This window comes from Somniosus microcephalus, chromosome 12 (genome assembly GCF_052327205.1).
Source record: "Somniosus microcephalus isolate GS21.2 chromosome 12, FLI_Smic_1.0, whole genome shotgun sequence".
In the NCBI taxonomy this organism is placed as follows: Eukaryota; Metazoa; Chordata; class Chondrichthyes; order Squaliformes; family Somniosidae; genus Somniosus; species Somniosus microcephalus.
Window position 1 is genome coordinate 7,925,150 of NC_140998.1, and position 18,461 is coordinate 7,943,610.

The 18,461-nt window shown below is 49.1% G+C and overlaps 1 protein-coding gene across 1 annotated transcript in view; it reads left to right on the plus strand.

The window, feature by feature from the left end:
• Nucleotides 1-18,461, plus strand: part of LOC147109011 (uncharacterized) — a 552,618-nt gene that overhangs the window by 264,364 nt on the left and 269,793 nt on the right. The window contains exons 41-42 of the mRNA XM_086002569.1: nt 285-425; nt 16,417-16,557. Of these exons, the coding sequence (XP_085858695.1) occupies nt 285-425; nt 16,417-16,557 (282 nt within the window). The remainder of the gene's footprint in view (nt 1-284; nt 426-16,416; nt 16,558-18,461) is intronic.

An 18,461-nucleotide genomic window follows, 5' to 3' on the forward strand; every position in this document is an offset into this window, starting at 1 on the left:
GCCCCCTGTGCCCTCTAAAAGATCCCACGGCACTATTTTGAAGAAGAGCAGGGGAGTTCTGGTGTCCTGGCCAATATTTATCCCTCAATAAACATAACTAAAATGGATAATCTGGCCATTTATCACATTGGTGTTTGTGGGAGCTTGCTGTGTGCAAATTAGCTGCCGTGCCTCCTACATTGCAACAGTGACCACACTTCAAAAATAATTCACTGGCTGTAGAGCTCTTTGGGACGTCCTGAGGTGGTGAAAGGTGCTGGAGTAATGCAAGTCTTTTATTCCAGGTCAAACAGAGGATTGTCTTCCCTGATGGTAAACTATCTTCCTTGATGGAGGAGAATGAGGACATTGAGGAAGATGAAGACACTGTAGAGTCAGCAGAGAGAAGCCGAACCCCAGTGCCTGTGCTAGACGCCTGTCCATCGGTAAGCAGCTCCGCTATTTCCTCAGAGTTTGGCAGTAAACCAAGTCCCATTCACCCATCATCACTGTACTCGCTGACCTATATTGGCTCCCGGTCCGCAAGCACTTCGATTTTAAAATTCTCATGCTCATGCTCAAATCCTTCCATGGCCTCACCCCTCCCTATCTCTGTAACCTCCACCAGCCCTATAACTCTCCAAGATCTCTGCACTCCACTAATTCTGGCCTCTTGCGCATCCCCGATTTTAATCGCCCTACTATTGGTGGTCGTGCCTTCAGCTGGCTAGGCACTAAGCTCTGGAATTCCGTCCTTAGCCCTCTCTGCCTCTCTACGTCTCTCCCTTCCTTTAAGATGCTTGTTAAAACCTACCTCTTTGACCAAGCTTTCATTCACCTCCCCTAACACTCAGCCACACACACACACACGCAGACACACACACACACACACACTCACATAGGCGCGCATACACTCACACACAGACACGCAGACACACACTCACACAGGCACACACTCAGACACACACACTCACACAGGCACACACTCAGACACACACACTCACACAGGCACACACTCAGACACACGCACGCACACACAGACACGCAGACACACACACACACACACTCACATAGGCGCGCATACACTCACACACAGACACGCAGACACACACTCTCACACAGAGGCACACGCACACACTGAAACAGGCACACACACTCTCACACAGAGGCATGCACACAGCTATACAGGTACACACACACACACAAACACTCACACACGGGCATGCACACACTCACACAGTTACACAGATGCGGGCGCACACACGTTCACACAAATCCACACAAACACGTGCATGCACATGTTCACTCAAACACAAGTGCACCTGCACATTGCACTCACACACACACACATTAACTCACATGCAACAGTATCGGCCGTGGCTCAGTGGGCAGCACTCTCGCCTCTGAGTCAGAAGATTGTGGGTTCAAGTCCTACTCCAGAGACGTGAGCACAAAAATCTAGACTGACACTCCAGTGCAGTGCTGAGGGAGTGCTGCACTGTCAGATGGTACTGCCTTTTGGATAAGACATGAAACCTGCCCTCTAAGGTAGATGTAAAAGATCCCATGGCACTATTCGAAGAAGAGCAGGGGAGTTCTCCCCAGTGTCCTAGGCCAATATTTATCTCTCAACCAACATCACTAAAACAGATGATCTGATCATTATCACATTGCTGTTTGTGGGCTCTTGCTGTGCGCAAATTGGCTGCCGCATTTCCTACATTACAACAGTGACTACACTTCAAAAAGTACTTAATTGACTGTGCATGGGGACGTCTGGTGGTTGTGAAAGGCGCTATATAAATGCAAGTCTTTCTTTTTGCTTTTCTTTAACGTACACAGACACACGTCAACACTACCACACTGAAACACTTTCCAGCAATAGTCCCTGGTTGGCAACAGGAGCAGGAGGCCAGGTTGATTTATTGCCCGCTCTCTAGTCCAGGGGCACTGACACAGATTGTCATGCTCCAACTGCTGCCAAGGGCTGAGGTCAGCAAACTCAGCACAGGCCGCGAACGGAACCTGGGACTTTCCTGCCCAGCTCGGCCCAGACGTGGAAACTTTAGCTGGGAGTGAGCAAAGGCCTCTAGGTTTTCAATACAAGTTAATTAACTGTGTTAAGAAGGAGTTTGAATACTGTTGTGTGATAAAGTGGAATGTAGGCAACAAGATTAAGGGTGGACACAGATAGGGAATTACTGAAGGGACCCGTACCCCAGTCAGAGTCAGCGTCTTCAGGAGAGGAGGGGACCCGTACCCCAGTCAGAGTCAGCATCTTCAGGAGCGGAGGGGACCCGTACCCCAGTGAGAGTCAGCACCTTCAGGAGAGGAGGGGACCCGTACCCCAGTGAGAGTCAGCATCTTCAGGATAGGAGGGGACCTGTACCCCAGTGAGAGTCAGCACCTTCAGGAGCGGAGGGGACCCGTACCCCAGTGAGAGTCAGCACCTTCAGGAGAGGAGGGGACCTGTACCCCAGTGAGAGTCAGCACCTTCAGGAGCGGAGGGGACCCGTACACCAGTGAGAGTCAGCACCTTCAGGAGAGGAGGGGACCCGTACCCCAGTGAGAGTCAGCACCTTCAGGAGAGGAGGGGACCCGTACCCCAGTGAGAGTCAGCACCTTCAGGAGAGGAGGGAACCCGTACCCAAGTCAGAGTCAGCATCTTCAGGATAGGAGGGGACCTGTACCCCAGTGAGAGTCAGCACCTTCAGGAGAGGAGGGGACCCGTACCGCAGTGAGAGTCAGCACCTTCAGGAGCGGAGGGGACCCGTACCCCAGTGAGAGTCAGCACCTTCAGGAGAGGAGAGGACCCGTACCTCAGTCAGAGTCAGCATCTTCAGGAGAGGAGGGGACCCGTACCCCAGTGAGAGTCAGCACCTTCAGGATAGGAGGAGACCTGTACCCCAGTGAGAGTCAGCACCTTCAGGAGAGGAGGGGACCCGTACCGCAGTGAGAGTCAGCACCTTCAGGAGCGGAGGGGACCCGTACCCCAGTGAGAGTCAGCACCTTCAGGAGAGGAGAGGACCCGTACCCCAGTCAGAGTCAGCATCTTCAGGAGAGGAGGGGACCCGTACCCCAGTCAGAGTCAGCACCTTCAGGATAGGAGGGGACCTGTACCCCAGTGAGAGTCAGCACCTTCAGGAGAGGAGGGGACCCGTACCGCAGTGAGAGTCAGCACCTTCAGGAGCGGAGGGGACCCGTACCCCAGTGAGAGTCAGCACCTTCAGGAGAGGAGGGGACCCGTACCGCAGTGAGAGTCAGCACCTTCAGGAGAGGAGGGGACCCGTACCCCAGTGAGAGTCAGCACCTTCAGGAGAGGAGGGGACCTGTACCCCAGTCAGAGTCAGCATCTTCAGGATAGGAGGGGACCCGTACCGCAGTGAGAGTCAGCACCTTCAGGAGAGGAGGGGACCCGTACCCCAGTGAGAGTCAGCACCTTCAGGAGAGGAGGGGACCTGTACCCCAGTCAGAGTCAGCATCTTCAGGATAGGAGGGGACCCGTACCCCAGTGAGAGTCAGCACCTTCAGGAGAGGAGGGGACCCGTACCGCAGTGAGAGTCAGCGCCTTCAGGAGAGGAGGGGACCCGTGCCCCAGTGAGAGTCAGCACCTTCAGGAGAGGAGGGGACCCGTACCGCAGTGAGAGTCAGCACCTTCAGGAGAGGAGGGGACCCGTACCCCAGTGAGAGTCAGCACCTTCAGGAGAGGAGGGTACCCGTACCCCAGTGAGAGTCAGCACCTTCAGGAGAGGAGGGGACCTGTACCCCAGTGAGAGTCAGCACCTTCAGGAGAGGAGTGGACCCGTACCCCAGTGAGAGTCAGCACCTTCAGGAGAGGAGGGGACTCGTACCCTAGTGAGAGTCAGCACCTTCAGGAGAGGAGGGGACCCGTACCCCAGTGAGAGTCAGCACCTTCAGGATAGGAGGAGACCCGTACCCCAGTGAGAGTCAGCACCTTCAGGAGAGGAGGGGACCCATACCGCAGTGAGAGTCAGCACCTTCAGGAGAGGAGGGGACCCGTACCCCAGTGAGAGTCAGCACCTTCAGGAGAGGAGGGGACCCGTACCCTAGTGAGAGTCAGCACCTTCAGGAGAGGAGGGGACCCGTACCCTAGTGAGAGTCAGCACCTTCAGGAGAGGAGGGGACCCGTACCGCAGTGAGAGTCAGCACCTTCAGGAGAGGAGGGGACCTGTACCGCAGTGATGTCAGCACCTTCAGAAGAGGAGGGGACCCGTACCCCAGTGAGAGTCAGCACCTTCAGGAGAGGAGGGGACCCGTACCCCAGTGAGAGTCAGCACCTTCAGGAGAGGAGGGGACCCGTACCCCAGTGAGAGTCAGCACCTTCAGGAGAGGAGGGGACCTGTACCGCAGTGATGTCAGCACCTTCAGGAGAGATGGGGACCTGTACCCCAGTGAGAGTCACCACCTTCAGGAGAGATGGGGACCTGTACCCCAGTGAGAGTCAGCACCTTCAGGAGAGGAGGGGAATCCTAGTACGTGAGTGCTGCACCATCGGAGGTGCCATCTTTCAGATGAGACTGTAAACCGAGGCCCTGTCTGCTCTTTCAGGCGGACATAAAAGATCCCTTGGTACTATTCGAAGAAGCACAGGGGAGTTCTCCCCGGTATTTATCCCTCAACCAACATCACTAAACAGATTATCAGGTTGTTATCACATTGCTGTTGGTGGGAGCTTGCTGTGCACAAATCGGCTGCCACGTTTCTTACATTACAACAGTGACTACACTTCAAAAGTACTTCATTGGCTGTGAAGCGCTTTGGAACGTCCTGAGGTCGTGAAAGGCGCTGTACATAAGAACATAAGAAATAGGAGCAGGAATAGGCCATATAGCCCCTCGAGCCTGCTCCGCCATTCAATAAGATCATGGCTGATCTTCGACCTCACTTTTCCGCCTGATCTCCATATCTCTTGACTCCCTGGAGTTCAAAAATCTATCTATCTCAGCCTTGAATATACTCAAAGTCTCAGCATCCACAGCCCTCTGGGTAGAGAATTCCAAAGATTCCCAACCCTCTGAGTGAAGAAATTCCTCCTCATCTCAGTGTTAAATGGCCGACGCCTTATCCTGAGACTGTGCCCCCTAGTTCTAGACACTCCAGCCAGGGGAAACAACCTTTCACCATCTACCCTGTCAATCCCCTTCAGAATCTTGTATGTTTCAATGAGATCACCTCTCATTCTTCTAAACTCTAGAGTATAGGCCCATTCTACACAATCTCTCATTATAAGACAGCCCTCTTATCCCAGGAATCAGTCTGGTGAACCTTCGCTGCACCACCTCCAAGGCAAGTGACATGAATCAGTCATTCATGAAAGAAAGACTTATGAAATAATACTGAGCGGCCTACGGGTGGCGCTGTCCAGGGAGAGTATAAATACTCGGGCACGGGCCCAGCTTGCGCAGGACATTCTTAACAGGAACAAGTGAGGACACAACCAGACTTCCATGTGTAAAACAGTTGATTAAAGCTTTGTCTAACGCTTAAACCAAGTGCCTAGTAGTTTTCTTACTGTAAAGTCTGTGGGTTGTGCAGTTAATAACGACACAGACTTCAGGAGTAACAAACAAACAGGACTTTACTATTCGAAGGTCAGGGCGAATCTGCCCTATAAATCATGCCACAGCACTTATATACCGGTGTGGTCACCGTCGGTATTACCGTATACAGAAGCCAAACAAGTAGTGCCACACCTAAAATAGTTCTCTTAAAGGTAGACGGTTACATACACTACAATCCTCCCTTTTTAGCTTACAACATACGTATTCCCCATTAAACATAACATATATTCAACTTCATGTAAAACAATTTACAGATATAGTCTCTGCGGAAAACAGTTCACAGGTTCAGTCTCTGTGGGAACAGTTCACAGATTCAGTCTCTGGTCTTGACTCGGTCCGAACAACATCTCTGTGGTGTAGCCGGTTCACATTGCTAGCGTGACTCATCCAATAGTCTTTCCCTTGACGTAACAGCTTGAACTTCCGTCCTGCTGAACCAGCAGTGCTGACTTTTACAAACAGCTGGACTGCCTTAGTAATTTTTCCCTACTTTCCCATTAGAAGTGATAATGATTTAGATGGTTTAATCTTCGGCTTCGGCTTTTCCTTTTTTGCTTCTTGGAGACTCTCGGGGCTCCCTTCTCAGCTGCCAGCTGTAGCGCCACCATCTCCCTATGTTCCTTAGACTTTAAGTGCTTCATCCTGATTTCTGCACTTTGGGAGTTTTCATCACAAGCTGGGCAGACCAAGTCCTCGTAATATTCCGTGTCACTCAACAGGTCATGGTAATATTCGGTGTCATCCTGAGCTAGTCTAGCGAGAGGGCCTGCTACTTCTTCCTTACCCAACTGGACGTTAGCCGACTGTTGTTCCCTCCCTAGACATCTTTCCTGAAGGGACTTCTTCATGCGTTCATAGTCATCCCGCTCTTCCTGGGTTTCCTGCAAATCCTTCACTAAGGACCTCATTTGTGATTTCAATACTTCCCCTTCCATCGGGGATTGATTGATCGGGCTATTCAATCCTTCTACTGGAGCAGCTGTTTCAACATTCTGTTGTTCACATAGACGTGATTCAGCGTACTTTTGGCATCCCAGTAAAATCTGTGTTGCAAACTCAGCTATTTCCATAACTTTTGAGAGCTCCGAACTCCTTCCCTTTGAAGATTGAAGCTCGTGTTCAGATTGTTCCCATTGCAGAGTCTTGTCCCTCAGCATATGAAGGAGTTGGCTGACTGTTAACTCTTCCACGGGAACACTGTGGATCAGAGTCTTCTCCATTTCATCCACCTTTTCCTCCAATGCTTTCACCTTCTTTTCCTCTTGTACTTTGGCTTTCAGCGCTCGGAGAAGTTGTGCCTTGATGCTCTCTAGCTCATGTTCAGGGGCCATTCTTACAGTCTCTGTGTTTCTTACAGTTTCCTTTTCTTCCACTGAAAGGATTCCCAGTTGAATCTGTTCTTCAAGTTGTTGAACCTCGGTCATTGCCGCCTCATATTTGTCTTGGGTTTCCTTCAATATTTTTATGAGTTCTTGGACATCTTGTCTTTCATGTTCTGCCATGTCTTTCACCTCTAATTTCTCATCTATGGATGGAACTTCTACCGATGAGTCTGTCTTGGCCTTGAGCTCATCAAGAATTTCCTGCAGCCTTTGGACTTCTTGCTCATGTTCAACCTTTAGTTGCTCATATGCTTCTACTGAAACTAGCTTTTCGGAGGTTGCCGAGTTAACCCCCTCCAGAATTATAGCCTGGGCCTGTTCATACTGTTCTTTCAACTTCTCACACTCTGCTTGTAAGGAGTCGTAGAGAAGAACTGGAATAAAATCCTGGCTTCCTGAAGATTCCTCTTCATTTGCTTCTTTTGCAATTTTCGGTTGGAGTTCAGCCAAGGCTGCTATGCTATCTGCCTCTCAAAGTCTCACTGCCATCAAATCTTCTTTATTCTTGCAGTCTATCTCAGCCATTTTCCCTTTACTTTCATTTAACTGAGTGAGTAGTCCCTTATTCTGGGCTGAGAGATATTGCACCTTCTCCTGTAGACCATTGCACTCCTTCTCTGCTCGACATAGCTGGTTACTGCTGATTTGGTTCTGTGTTTCAAGTTCCAACATCCTTTGCTTAGCTTCTTTCAGTTTCGCCCCTATAAGCTCCTCTTGCAACATGGCCACGTTATTCTCATCAGGTAAAGAAGCGTTTCTCTTTTCTATGTCCAAGATTTTTTTCTGCATCTCTTTAAGTGCACATTGCGATTCAGCTTCTCTTAACCTTGCCTGCACTAGCTCCGTCTCCAATTGCAGGACAAAATCCTCAGTGTAGCGTGGTTTGCCTTTATGCTGTATCTCTAGATCATGCAAATATTCTAACTCCTGAACATCATAAGGGAGATGTGATCGGTAATTGGTCACGATGGCTCTATGGTCGCTCTCTGCTTGAGCCAGCAGGCTCTGTTGTCTTTCCAGACTCTCCCATTCGGTGTCATAGAACTTTTTCATTGTTTTCATCTCTTGTACGAGACGGTAACTCAATTGTTCTAATTGTTGTCGTACTTTGAGATAACGTTGAGTTCGAGCCCGGTGTTCCTCCGTAATGCATATGTCTGTAACTTGAACAGACTCAGAATTCTCTGTCTTTATACACGCCATCGTTTTTCCAACCTTAGTCAGTGAGTTCATGTTAACCTTGTTTTTCATACTTGGGCTGGACTTATCGTCTTCCGGCTCAGAGTCTGAGCTGCTTGTCTGCACCGAGTCCTCACTCGTCATTGCTTGTAGGTAGTGCCATTCCATGTCTATTTTCTTGATCCACTCCCGTCCTAGAAGTGGTGGTCCTCCCTCAGGTAGTACGTATAAGTTCATTCTTGGGTGTTCTTTACCCCTATCTCTCACCTTGACTCTTATCTTTCCCATGGGGTATACTTTATGCCCCGTGTATGTCTGCAATACGAACTTGGTATCTCTTAAGGGTATATGTGAGAATAGCCTGTGGTAATCCCTTCGATTTATGACTGATACAGCTGATCCAGTGTCCAACTCCATTTTCACTTGGACTCCAGCTATTTTTAGCATGACCCAGATAGTTTGTAGGTCAGCTTCCTTACTCACATTATGAATTCTCAGACTACCCAGCTCCTGGCCGTTTGGGTCTGAGTCTGAATTCTGTTCGTCTGAACTCTTCTCAGCCACCTTGTGTACCTTGTTGTACTTTTCCTGTGATGGCTTCCTTTGGTTGTTGGTCTTCTTCCCTGACCGGCATACCTTAGTGATGTGACCCAGTTTGCCACATTTCCTACATTCCTGGTTCTTAAACCAGCATTGGTTCTGATCGTGTGTTGTCTTCCCACAGCGATAGCATTTTGTTATACTCGAGGTAATTTGGTCCACACCGAGTGCCGCTGCCTTTAGCTGCATTTCCGCAGTTCCTTTCGCTGCGGCTTCGTTTGATGCTGCGATAAGGACAGCCTTATCCAGTGGAAGATCGTTCTCTTCGAGTAGTCGCTTTTGCGTCCCTTCCTTGGACAATCCGCATACGAACTTGTCTCGCAGTGCCTCTGTCAGATTCCCTCCGAACTGGCAGTGTTTTGCTAGCCTACGCAGTTCGACCAAGTATTCCGCGTTGCTTTCGTCTTTCCGTTGCGTTCTTGCATAGAATTTGAATCGTTCAGCCAACATCAACGGTGCGGGGTTCAAGTGATCCTTCAGCACTGCTACAATATCATCGAAAGTCTGATCCGCCGGTTTAGCTGGTGAGAGAAGATGCTTCAACAACCCGAATGTTTTCGCACCCATTATGTTAAGTAAGGTTAAAGCTTTTTCATCCTTTGCTATTTTATTAGCCTTACAATGTATCTCAATACGTTCCACGTACGTGGTCCAGTCTTCTATCTCAGAATTAAAATCGTTGATGTCCCCACGCTCAGGCATCTTCCTTTCCTTGGGAACAACACAAGTATTTCTTTAAATTATTATTATTTTTTTTTTTTTTTCTAAGATGGCAGCTTTTCCCGCGAAAATGGTGGTTTCCCGCTCTTTCCTTCTCTCCCCGCCCCTTCAATGGCGGTTTCCCGCGTCTGTCGTCTTCTCCGCCTAATGGCAGCTTCCCGCGTTTCTTCCCTGGTGGGAGGGGTACGCTTTCCCCACAGCGGACAGGTTCAGCCGCTGGGCTGGCTCTCGCACAGCTCCCCTTACTCGGCTCTGTCTCTCTCTCCCGCTCGCACGGCTCTACCGGCTCTGGGTACACCCCGTTGACGGAGAACAGTTCAGCCGCTGGACTGGCTCTCGCGCAGTCTCTCTCCCCTTGCTCGGCTCTGTCTCTCTCTCTCCCGCCCGCTCGGCTCTACCGGCGCTGGGTACTCCCGTTGGCGGAGAACAGTTCAGCCGCTGGACTGGCTCTTGTGCAGTCTCCCTTGGTCGGCTCTGTTTCTCCCGCACGCTCGGTTCCCATTCACCTCCCAGCCCTCTCGCAGTCCGGTGCTTCCCTCCCCGGCTGCGGCTGAGTTTCTCTCTTCCCGCGCCTACGCTCCCGGTCTCAGCGCTTCGTGGCTTCGGTCGCTGCCCGGCTTTCCCGCCGATCGCGGTCTGGCTGTCTCACGACGCCGTTGGACCCGACTTTCCGTCCGGCTCCTTTCCCCCTCGACCGTGGTCGAGTGCACAGCCCTTATCCTCCGGATATTCTTTACACTTTCCCTTACTCACAGTCTCCGTGGCCGCCTTGCTTCCTGCTGATCGGCTCACTCCGCACCGTGGCAGAAGGGACAGTCAGTGCCTGTTGCTGATGGAAGCTTTTGTTGCTAAAGTCTTCCTCCTTTCTATTGCTGCAGCCTCGTGTTTTCTCCCAGCAGAACGACGAGGGCGGTTGCCTCTCTTCGACGCTCTTTAGTTGCTTTGGTAGTCTTGCCGCAGGGTACGATCGGACTCGTCGCCACTGTAAAGTCTGTGGGTTGTGCAGTTAATAACGACACAGACTTCAGGAGTAACAAACAAACAGGACTTTACTATTCGAAGGTCAGGGCGAATCTGCCCTATAAATCATGCCACAGCACTTATATACCGGTGTGGTCACCGTCGGTATTACCGTATACAGAAGCCAAACAAGTAGTGCCACACCTAAAATAGTTCTCTTAAAGGTAGACAGTTACATACACTACACTTACGTCAGCAAGTATATCCTTCCTTAGATAAGATCATCAAAACTGTGCCCAGTACTCCAGGTGTGGTCTCACCAAGGCCCTGTACAATTGGAGCAAGACTTCCTCACTCTTATACTCCAACCCCTTGCAATAAAGTCCAACATGCCATCTGCCTTCCTTTTTGCTTGCTGTACCTGCATGCTAGCTTTCTGTGTTTCTTGCACGAGGACACCCAAATCTCTCTGAACACCAGCATTTACAAGTTTCTCACCATTTAAAAAATATTCTTTTTTTTTCCTTCCTACCAAAGTGAATAACCTCACATTTTCCTACATTATAATCCATCTGCCACCTTACTGCCCACTCAATACAATACAATAATACAAATCGCTTTATTGGCATGATAAGGTACATCTTATGTTGCCAAAGCATCAAAATACATTTATGGTTGAACACATAAACGCGGTTCCATTCATACAGTGTATAAACAGGTATATCCCTGAGTTTATAAATATATTTTCGCCTTGTTTATATATACTCTTGTCTTAGTTTACTGGTTGTCCCTCTGTTCATGGCAAGCTGTAACATAGTGTGCCGCCAGTGTTACACAGCTTCTCTCCTCCCCCAGTAGGAATGGGAGTTTTTGGTTGTCAGTCAGATTTCTGAATTCAGGGCATATTTGTGAGAATTTTTGATAGAAATTCTCTCTGATGCCCTGATATTTTCCACAGGCTGTGAGGAAGTGCATCTCTGTCTCAACTACTCCCTGACTGCAGTGAGAGCATATCCTGTCTTCTCTTGGCAGCCTGGTCTGCCTGTGTCTGCCTTTTTCGATTGCTAGGCTATGTTCGCTAAGTCTGTACCTTGTCAAGGTTCTTCTCAGTTTGTTATCCTTTACCATGGTCAGGTAATCAGCTATGTTGTATTGTCTGTTTAGGGCCAAGTAGCAATTGAGTTTGCTTTGGGTTTTTGTTGTTTCTGCCCAATATGACAGATATTTTTCCTTTTGCTGAGCGACGATTGTGTTGGGTCGAATTCTTTGTGTTACCCTGTCACTGTCCTGGGGCTGGTTATTGTTAGTATTGTTATTAGTTACTTTATTGAGTCCCAGGACTAGTTGACTGAGGGTATTCTTCTTTATGGTCAGCTCTTGGCATTTCAGGGCGTCGTAGTGATAGCATTGGGGGTTGCTCATTTGTAGGTGATTCCAAAATTTGGTGGCTCTTTTTTGGATAGTGATTATTAATGGGTATTGGCCTAGTTCCGCCCTGCATGCGTTGTTTACTGTTTTCCTTTGAGTCCGGAGGATACTTTTACAGAATTCCGCATGTAGGATCTCAATTGGGTGTTTGTCCCATTTTGCAAAATCTTGTTGTGTTAGTGGTCCCCAGACCTCACTGCCATAGAGTGCAATTGGTTCAATTACTGATTTGAAAATTTTGAGCCAAATGCTAATTGGGATTTCACAGAATCACAGAATCTACAGTGCAGATAGAGGCCATTTCGGCCCATCGAGCCTGCACCGACACACATCCCACCCCATCCCCGCAACCCCACGTATTTAATCCCCTAACACTAGGTCAATTTATCACAGCCAATCAACCTAACCTGCACATCTTTGGACTGTGGGAGGAAACCGGAGCACCCGGAGGAAACCCACGCAGACACAGGGAGAATGTGCAAACTCCACACAGACAGTCGCCCGAGGCCAGATTTGAACCCGGGTCCCTGGCGCTGTGAGGCAACAGTGCTAACCACTATGCCACCGTGGATTGATTTTTTGATGGCATAGAAAGCCCTTCTTGCTTTCTCTTTCAGTTCATTCACAGCCAGTTTGAAGTTTCCCGTAGAACTGATTTTTAAGCCCAAGTATGTGTAGTGAGTGGTTTGTTCAATTTTGGTTGTTCCTACTGTGAAATTTATTGTGGGTCCATGTTGTTTGGATCTTTGCTGGAACACAAGGACTTTGGTTTTTTGGGGATTTATTGTCAGGGCCCAAGTCTGGCAGTACGACTCCAGCAGGTCCAGGTTCTGCTGTAGACCCTCCTTAGTTGGTGACAGCAGAACCAGGTCGTCGGCATAGAGGAGGAATTTAACCTTGGATTCATATAGGGTGAGGCCGGGTGCTGTAGATTGTTCAAGTAGTTTTGCCAATCCATTAATGTAAATATTAAAGAGTGTCGGTGAGATTGGCGAGCCCTGCGTCACCCCCCGCCTCTGTGGGAAGTATTTTGTTTGTTTGTCTCCAATTTTAACTGCACATTTATTGTTTGTATACATTGATTTAATTACATCATATGTTTTACCTCCTACCTCGCTTTCGATAAGTTTCAGGAATAAACCGTCATGCCAGATGGAGTCGAAAGCCTTCTGGAAATCTACAAAGCATGCGTAGATTTTGCTTTTGTTATGGTGAACGTGTTTGTCAATTAGGGTCTGTAGGGTGAAGATATGATCAGATGTTCTATAGTTTGGCAGGAATCCAATTTGGCTTTTACTCAAGACATTGTGCTCTTCAAGGAAGTTTATAAGTCTTTTGTTTATGATGCTACAGAATACCTTCCCCAGGTTACTGTTTACACAGATGCCTCGATAGTTGTTTGGGTCGATTTTGTCCCCACTTTTGTATATGGGTGTTATGAGTCCTTTGTTCCAGATGTCAGGGAAATAACCGACACTCAGAACCAAGTTGAAGAGTTTTAGGATAGCCAGTTTCAGTTTGTCGTCTGCGTGTTTAATCATCTCGTTTAGTATGCCGTCTGTCCCGCAAGCTTTTCCTGGTCGCAGGTCCTTGAGTTTTTCAAGAAGTTCTTTTTCTGTTATTATGGCGTCTAGCGGGTTTTGGTTATCTTTTATGGCCATTTCAAGCTTTTCAAGTTTTTTGCGTATTTGGTGTTGCTCTGGTCCTAGTGTGTTTTTCTGGTATAATTTTTCAAAGTGGTTTACCCATGTGTCCCCATTTTGAATGGACAAATCGTCGTGTTGTTTTTTGTGTAGTGTTTTCAAGTTGTCCCAGAAACAATTCGACTCAATGGATTCCTCCATGGAGCTGAGTGTATTCTTAATAAATTGCTCTTTTTTGGTCCTGAGTGTGTTTCTGTATTGTGTTAGCGTCTGACAATAAGTAAGGCGTAATTCCTCGTTTTCTGGATGTCTGTGTTTTTGGTTTGATAGTTTTCTAAGTTTTTTCCTCATGTTATGGCAATCATGGTCAAACCATTTTTCATAGTTTTTTGTTTTGGGTTTGTTCTTGCGAGCTTTCAAGTTTGCATTTGTTGCCAAATTATCTAAAATATTGTTTAGTTTACTAACTGCCCGGTTTACGCCTTCTTTATTGTGAGTGTATATGTTATCCAGAAAGGTGTCTAAGAGAGCTTGAGTTGATGCATTGCTAATTGTTTTCTGGTATTTTTCCGTGTCGTTTTTGGCCCATCTGTACGATTTTTTGGTGTTGTACAGTTTACTGGGTTGTGTTTCTATGTTGTTTGTTTCTGTCTTTTTGAGAAACATAGTAATTTGACTGTGATCTGACAGTGTTGTTTGTGGTTTGACTGTGAATGCTCTGAAAGAGGATGGGTCCAAGTCTGTAATCATATAGTCTACTGTGCTGCAGCCAAGAGGTGAGCAGTAGGTCGATCTTCCTAGGAGGTCTCCTATGAACCTACCATTGACAATGTACAGACCCAGGTTTCGACAGAGCTGTAGTAGCTGTTTACCGTTGGTATTTGACTGCTTGTCGCAGTTATGCCTGTATGGAAGGGAAGGGATGTCAAAGTGGTTATTCCCGAATACGTAATTGTTTCCCTGATTATTGGTGAAGTCTGGTTCTTCGCCCGTTCTTGAATTGAGGTCCCCACAGATCAACACGTTCCCCTGGGCCTGGTATTGGATAATTTCCCCCTCCATGTTGGAGAAGGTGTCCTCTTTGTAGTACGGGGAATCGATTGGAGGGATATAAAGTGCGCAAATGTAAACATCTTGGGTGTTTGAGATAATCTCCCTCTCAAGTTTGAGCCACATATGGTTTTCGCCCTTTTTTATAAATTTGATGTAATTCTTAAGTTCTGTTTTAAACCAGATCAGTATGCCTCCGGACTCAGTCTATCTTTATCCCTTTGCAGATTCGTTGTGTTCTCCTCACAGCTTACTGTCCCACCTTACTTTGTATCATCAGCAAACTTGGATCCATTACACTCGGTCCCTTCATCTAGGTCATTAATAGATTGTGAATACTGAGGCCCCAACACTGATCCTTGCAACAACACACTAGTTACAGCCTGCCAACCTGAAAAAGACCCATTTATCCCCACTCTCTGTTTTCTGTCTGTTAACCAATCCTCTAGTAGAAATGGAAGGCTTTGTTTTTACCTAGGGCAGTGCAGTGTTTAACGTGTTTGTGTGGCATTCCTTTCGTACACTCGAACTTGATCAGGGTTCACTGGACTGGTCTGACTTGTTTTACTGCTGCACCTGCCAGTGAGCAGATTGAATTCTCCGATAAGCGCAGCGAGCTGTCTCTGCGACCTGTGATCCTGTCCCTTTCCCAGCTCAGGTACAAGTCACTCGTTGCAATGTAAATACACTGCTCTGGTACGTATCACATCCCGTCACACAGGCGCACTGCGATCATTGGACTGACTCTTCCAACCCATTACAGCAACCACCTGACACCAGCTCCGCCAGGTAGACTTTGTGAAGGTTTTGGTTAAAAAGAAGCGTGCATTTGAGCTTCGTTCATTTACATTTTTTTGTCCCCGTCCTTTCTTTCTTCCCTTCCTCTCTCCTTCTCTCAATCCCTCCGTTCCTCCCTCACTCCCTCTCCCTGAATTCTTCCATCCCTCTCACCCTCACTCCCTCCCTCCCCTCTTCCTCCCCTTCTGTCTCTCCCTCTCTCCCTCCATTCCTACCTGCCTCTCTCTCTGTCTGTCCCTCCATCCTCCTCCCTCCTCTTCCCTCCCTCTCTCCCTCTTACTCCCTTCCCCTCCATCTTGCCCCATCCCTCTCTCCCCCTCCCTCTTTTCCTTACACTTCCTCCCCCTCTCCCTATCCCTCCCTCCCTCTCTCTCTCTCCCTCTCTATCCCTCTCTCGCTCTCATTCTCCCTCCCTCTCTCTCCCTCTCTCTACCCCTCCCTCTCCCTATCTCTCCGCCCTCCCTCCCTTCATCTCTCTCCCTCCCTATCTCTCTCTTTCTCCCTATCCCTTTCCCTCTCCCTCCCTTCCTCTCTCTCTCTTCCTCTCTCGCTCCCTCCCTCTCTCCCTCCCTTTCTCACTCCCTCCCTCTCTCCCTCCCTTTCTCTCCCCCTCCCTCCCTCTTTCCCCTCCTGACCCCCTCCCTCCCTCCCTCTCCCTCTCTCTCCCTCCCTCTCTCCTTCCCTCCCTCCCTCTCCCTCTCTCTCTCCCTCCCTCTCTCCTTCCCTCCCTCCCCCTCTCTCCCTCCCTCCCTCTCTCTCTCCCCCTCCCTCCCTCTCCCTCTCCCTCCATCTCTCTCTCCCTTCCCCTCCCTCCCTCTCTCTCTCTCCCTCTCCTTCTCCCTCCCTCTCCCCCTCCCTTCCTCCTTCTCCCTCTCCCTCCCTCCCCCTCCATCTCCCTCCCTCCATCTCCCTTCCTCTCTCTTTCTCCCTCCCTCTCCCTCCCCCCTCTCTCTCCCTTCCTCTCCCTCCCTCTCCCCTCTCTTTCTCCCTCACTCTCTCCCTCTCCCCTCTCCCGCTCTCCCTCCCTCCCTCTCCCGCTCTCCTCTCTTTCTCCCTCTCCCTCTCCCTCTCTCTCTCTCCCTCCCTCTCCCGCAGTCACTGGAGGACCTCCATGTCTGCCGGGAGCGAGCCGCAGCGCTGGAGCGTTGGCTGGAGACGGCAGGCGAGACGCTGGGAGTCAGTGGCCGCGACCAGGAGATGCAGCGGGACATGGAGGAGCAGCTGCTGCAGTCGCAGGTGAGAGTTCGGGGGTCAAAGTTCAAGGATGCTGCCTCCCTCTCCCCCGCCCCCATATTTGTGGGGTGCAGTCAGGCCCAATCAACTGTTAGTAAACCTACCTACCCCAGCCAAGCAAAGTCCAGAATGGCCGGTCACAGGAGAGGGAACGATAACCGGATCAGATCATTGGCCAGTCTGTGATATTCTATTTACATTTGATCTGCTACCTGCGCTGGTTATAAACCTACAGTGGGCCGCAGGCTGTTTGTTATTACACATGAGACTGAGCCGGAGACACAAGTTAATATTTAAACAAGCACAGGTTCAACGAGTGCCGCATTCATGGTCTATTCATTAAACTAGTCTGTAGCCCAGGGTTACCAACTCTGGTTGGATATATTCCTGGAGGTTTGATCAGGTGACATTGGATCAACAACAACTTGCATTTATATAGCACCTTTAACGTAAAACGTCCCAAGGTGCTTCACAGGAGCGTTATCAAAGAAAATTTGACACCGAGCCACATATTACACCAGATGGCAAAAAAACTTGGTCAAAGAGGTAGGTTAAAAGAGCATCTTAAAGGAGGAGAGAAAGGCAGAGAGGTTTAGGGAGGGAATTCCAGAGCTTAGGGCCAAGACGATCGAAGCCAATGGTGGAGCGAATGAAATCGTAAATGTACAAGAGGCCAGAATTGGAGGTGCGCAGGTTTAATTTTTTATTCGTTCCTGGGATGTGGGAGCTGCTGGCAAACAAAGAAACATAGAAGATAGGAGCAGGAGTAGGCCATTCGGCCCTTCGAGCCTGCTCCGCCATTCAATGAGATCATGGCTGATCATCCAAATTCAGTACCCTGTCCCTGCCTTCTCCCCATATCCCTTGATCCCTTTAGCCTCAAGAAATATATCCAACTCTTTCTTGAATATATTTAATGAACTGGCCTCCACCGCCCTCTGTGGCAGAGAATTCCACAGGTTCACCACTCTCTGGGTGAAGAAATTCCTCCTCATTTCAGTCCTAAATGGCCTACCCCTTATCCTTAGACTATGACCCCTGGTTCTGGACTCCCCGGCCATCAGAAACATCCTTCCTGCATCTAGTCTGTCCAGACCTGACAGAATTTTATAGGTTTCGATGAGATCCCCTCTCAATCTTCTAAACTCCAGTGAGTATAATCCCAATCGACACAATCTCTCTTAATACGTCATTCCTGCCATCCCAGGTATCAGCCTGGTGAATCTTCGCTGCACTCCCTCCATGGCAAGAACGTCCTTCCTCAGGTAAGGTGACCAAAACTGCACACAATACTCAAGGGCCTAGAAATTCAGTTGCGTTCGCCAGCCGTTAGCGCCATAAGAGGAGTAGATCTCGAGCGCTAGGCACTTAGCGGCCGGGCGCAGAACGATCTGCGCCTACGCCCAACTTCAGTAGACATTTAGCGCCGGCGCAAAGTGTTTGCGCGCGCTCAGCTGCGCGCGCAACTTATGACGTCATTTCGTCGTTCAATGCCGTTTGTGCGCCCCAAACCGGAACTTCAGTGGCGCCCGCCCAATGTGGGCGTGGCGCTGTTAAGAACTGTGAAGTGGAACGCAGCAGAGGCCCTGCGGGCCTCGGGGAGCGCTAATTAAAGGGCACTTAGACTGAACTATAAAGGCCAGCCATTTTGCTGCAATGACTTTAGTGCAACGGATTTCTGGACAGAGACCAAGGAAGAGACCTTACTGATTTGGGCCAACATAGGAGAGGTATTTTTGGCTTCTGGCCAGAGCTTGGAAATTTGACTCATTGTGATTTCACTGTTTGCAAGTATATTATGGGGGCTGCATGGGGTTCCAACCCTCAGTTCCAGCATTATGTGCGAAGGGCTCGCAGACGCTGTGTGAGAGGGGCAGCCATGCCTAGACGCAGAGGGGCCATCAGGC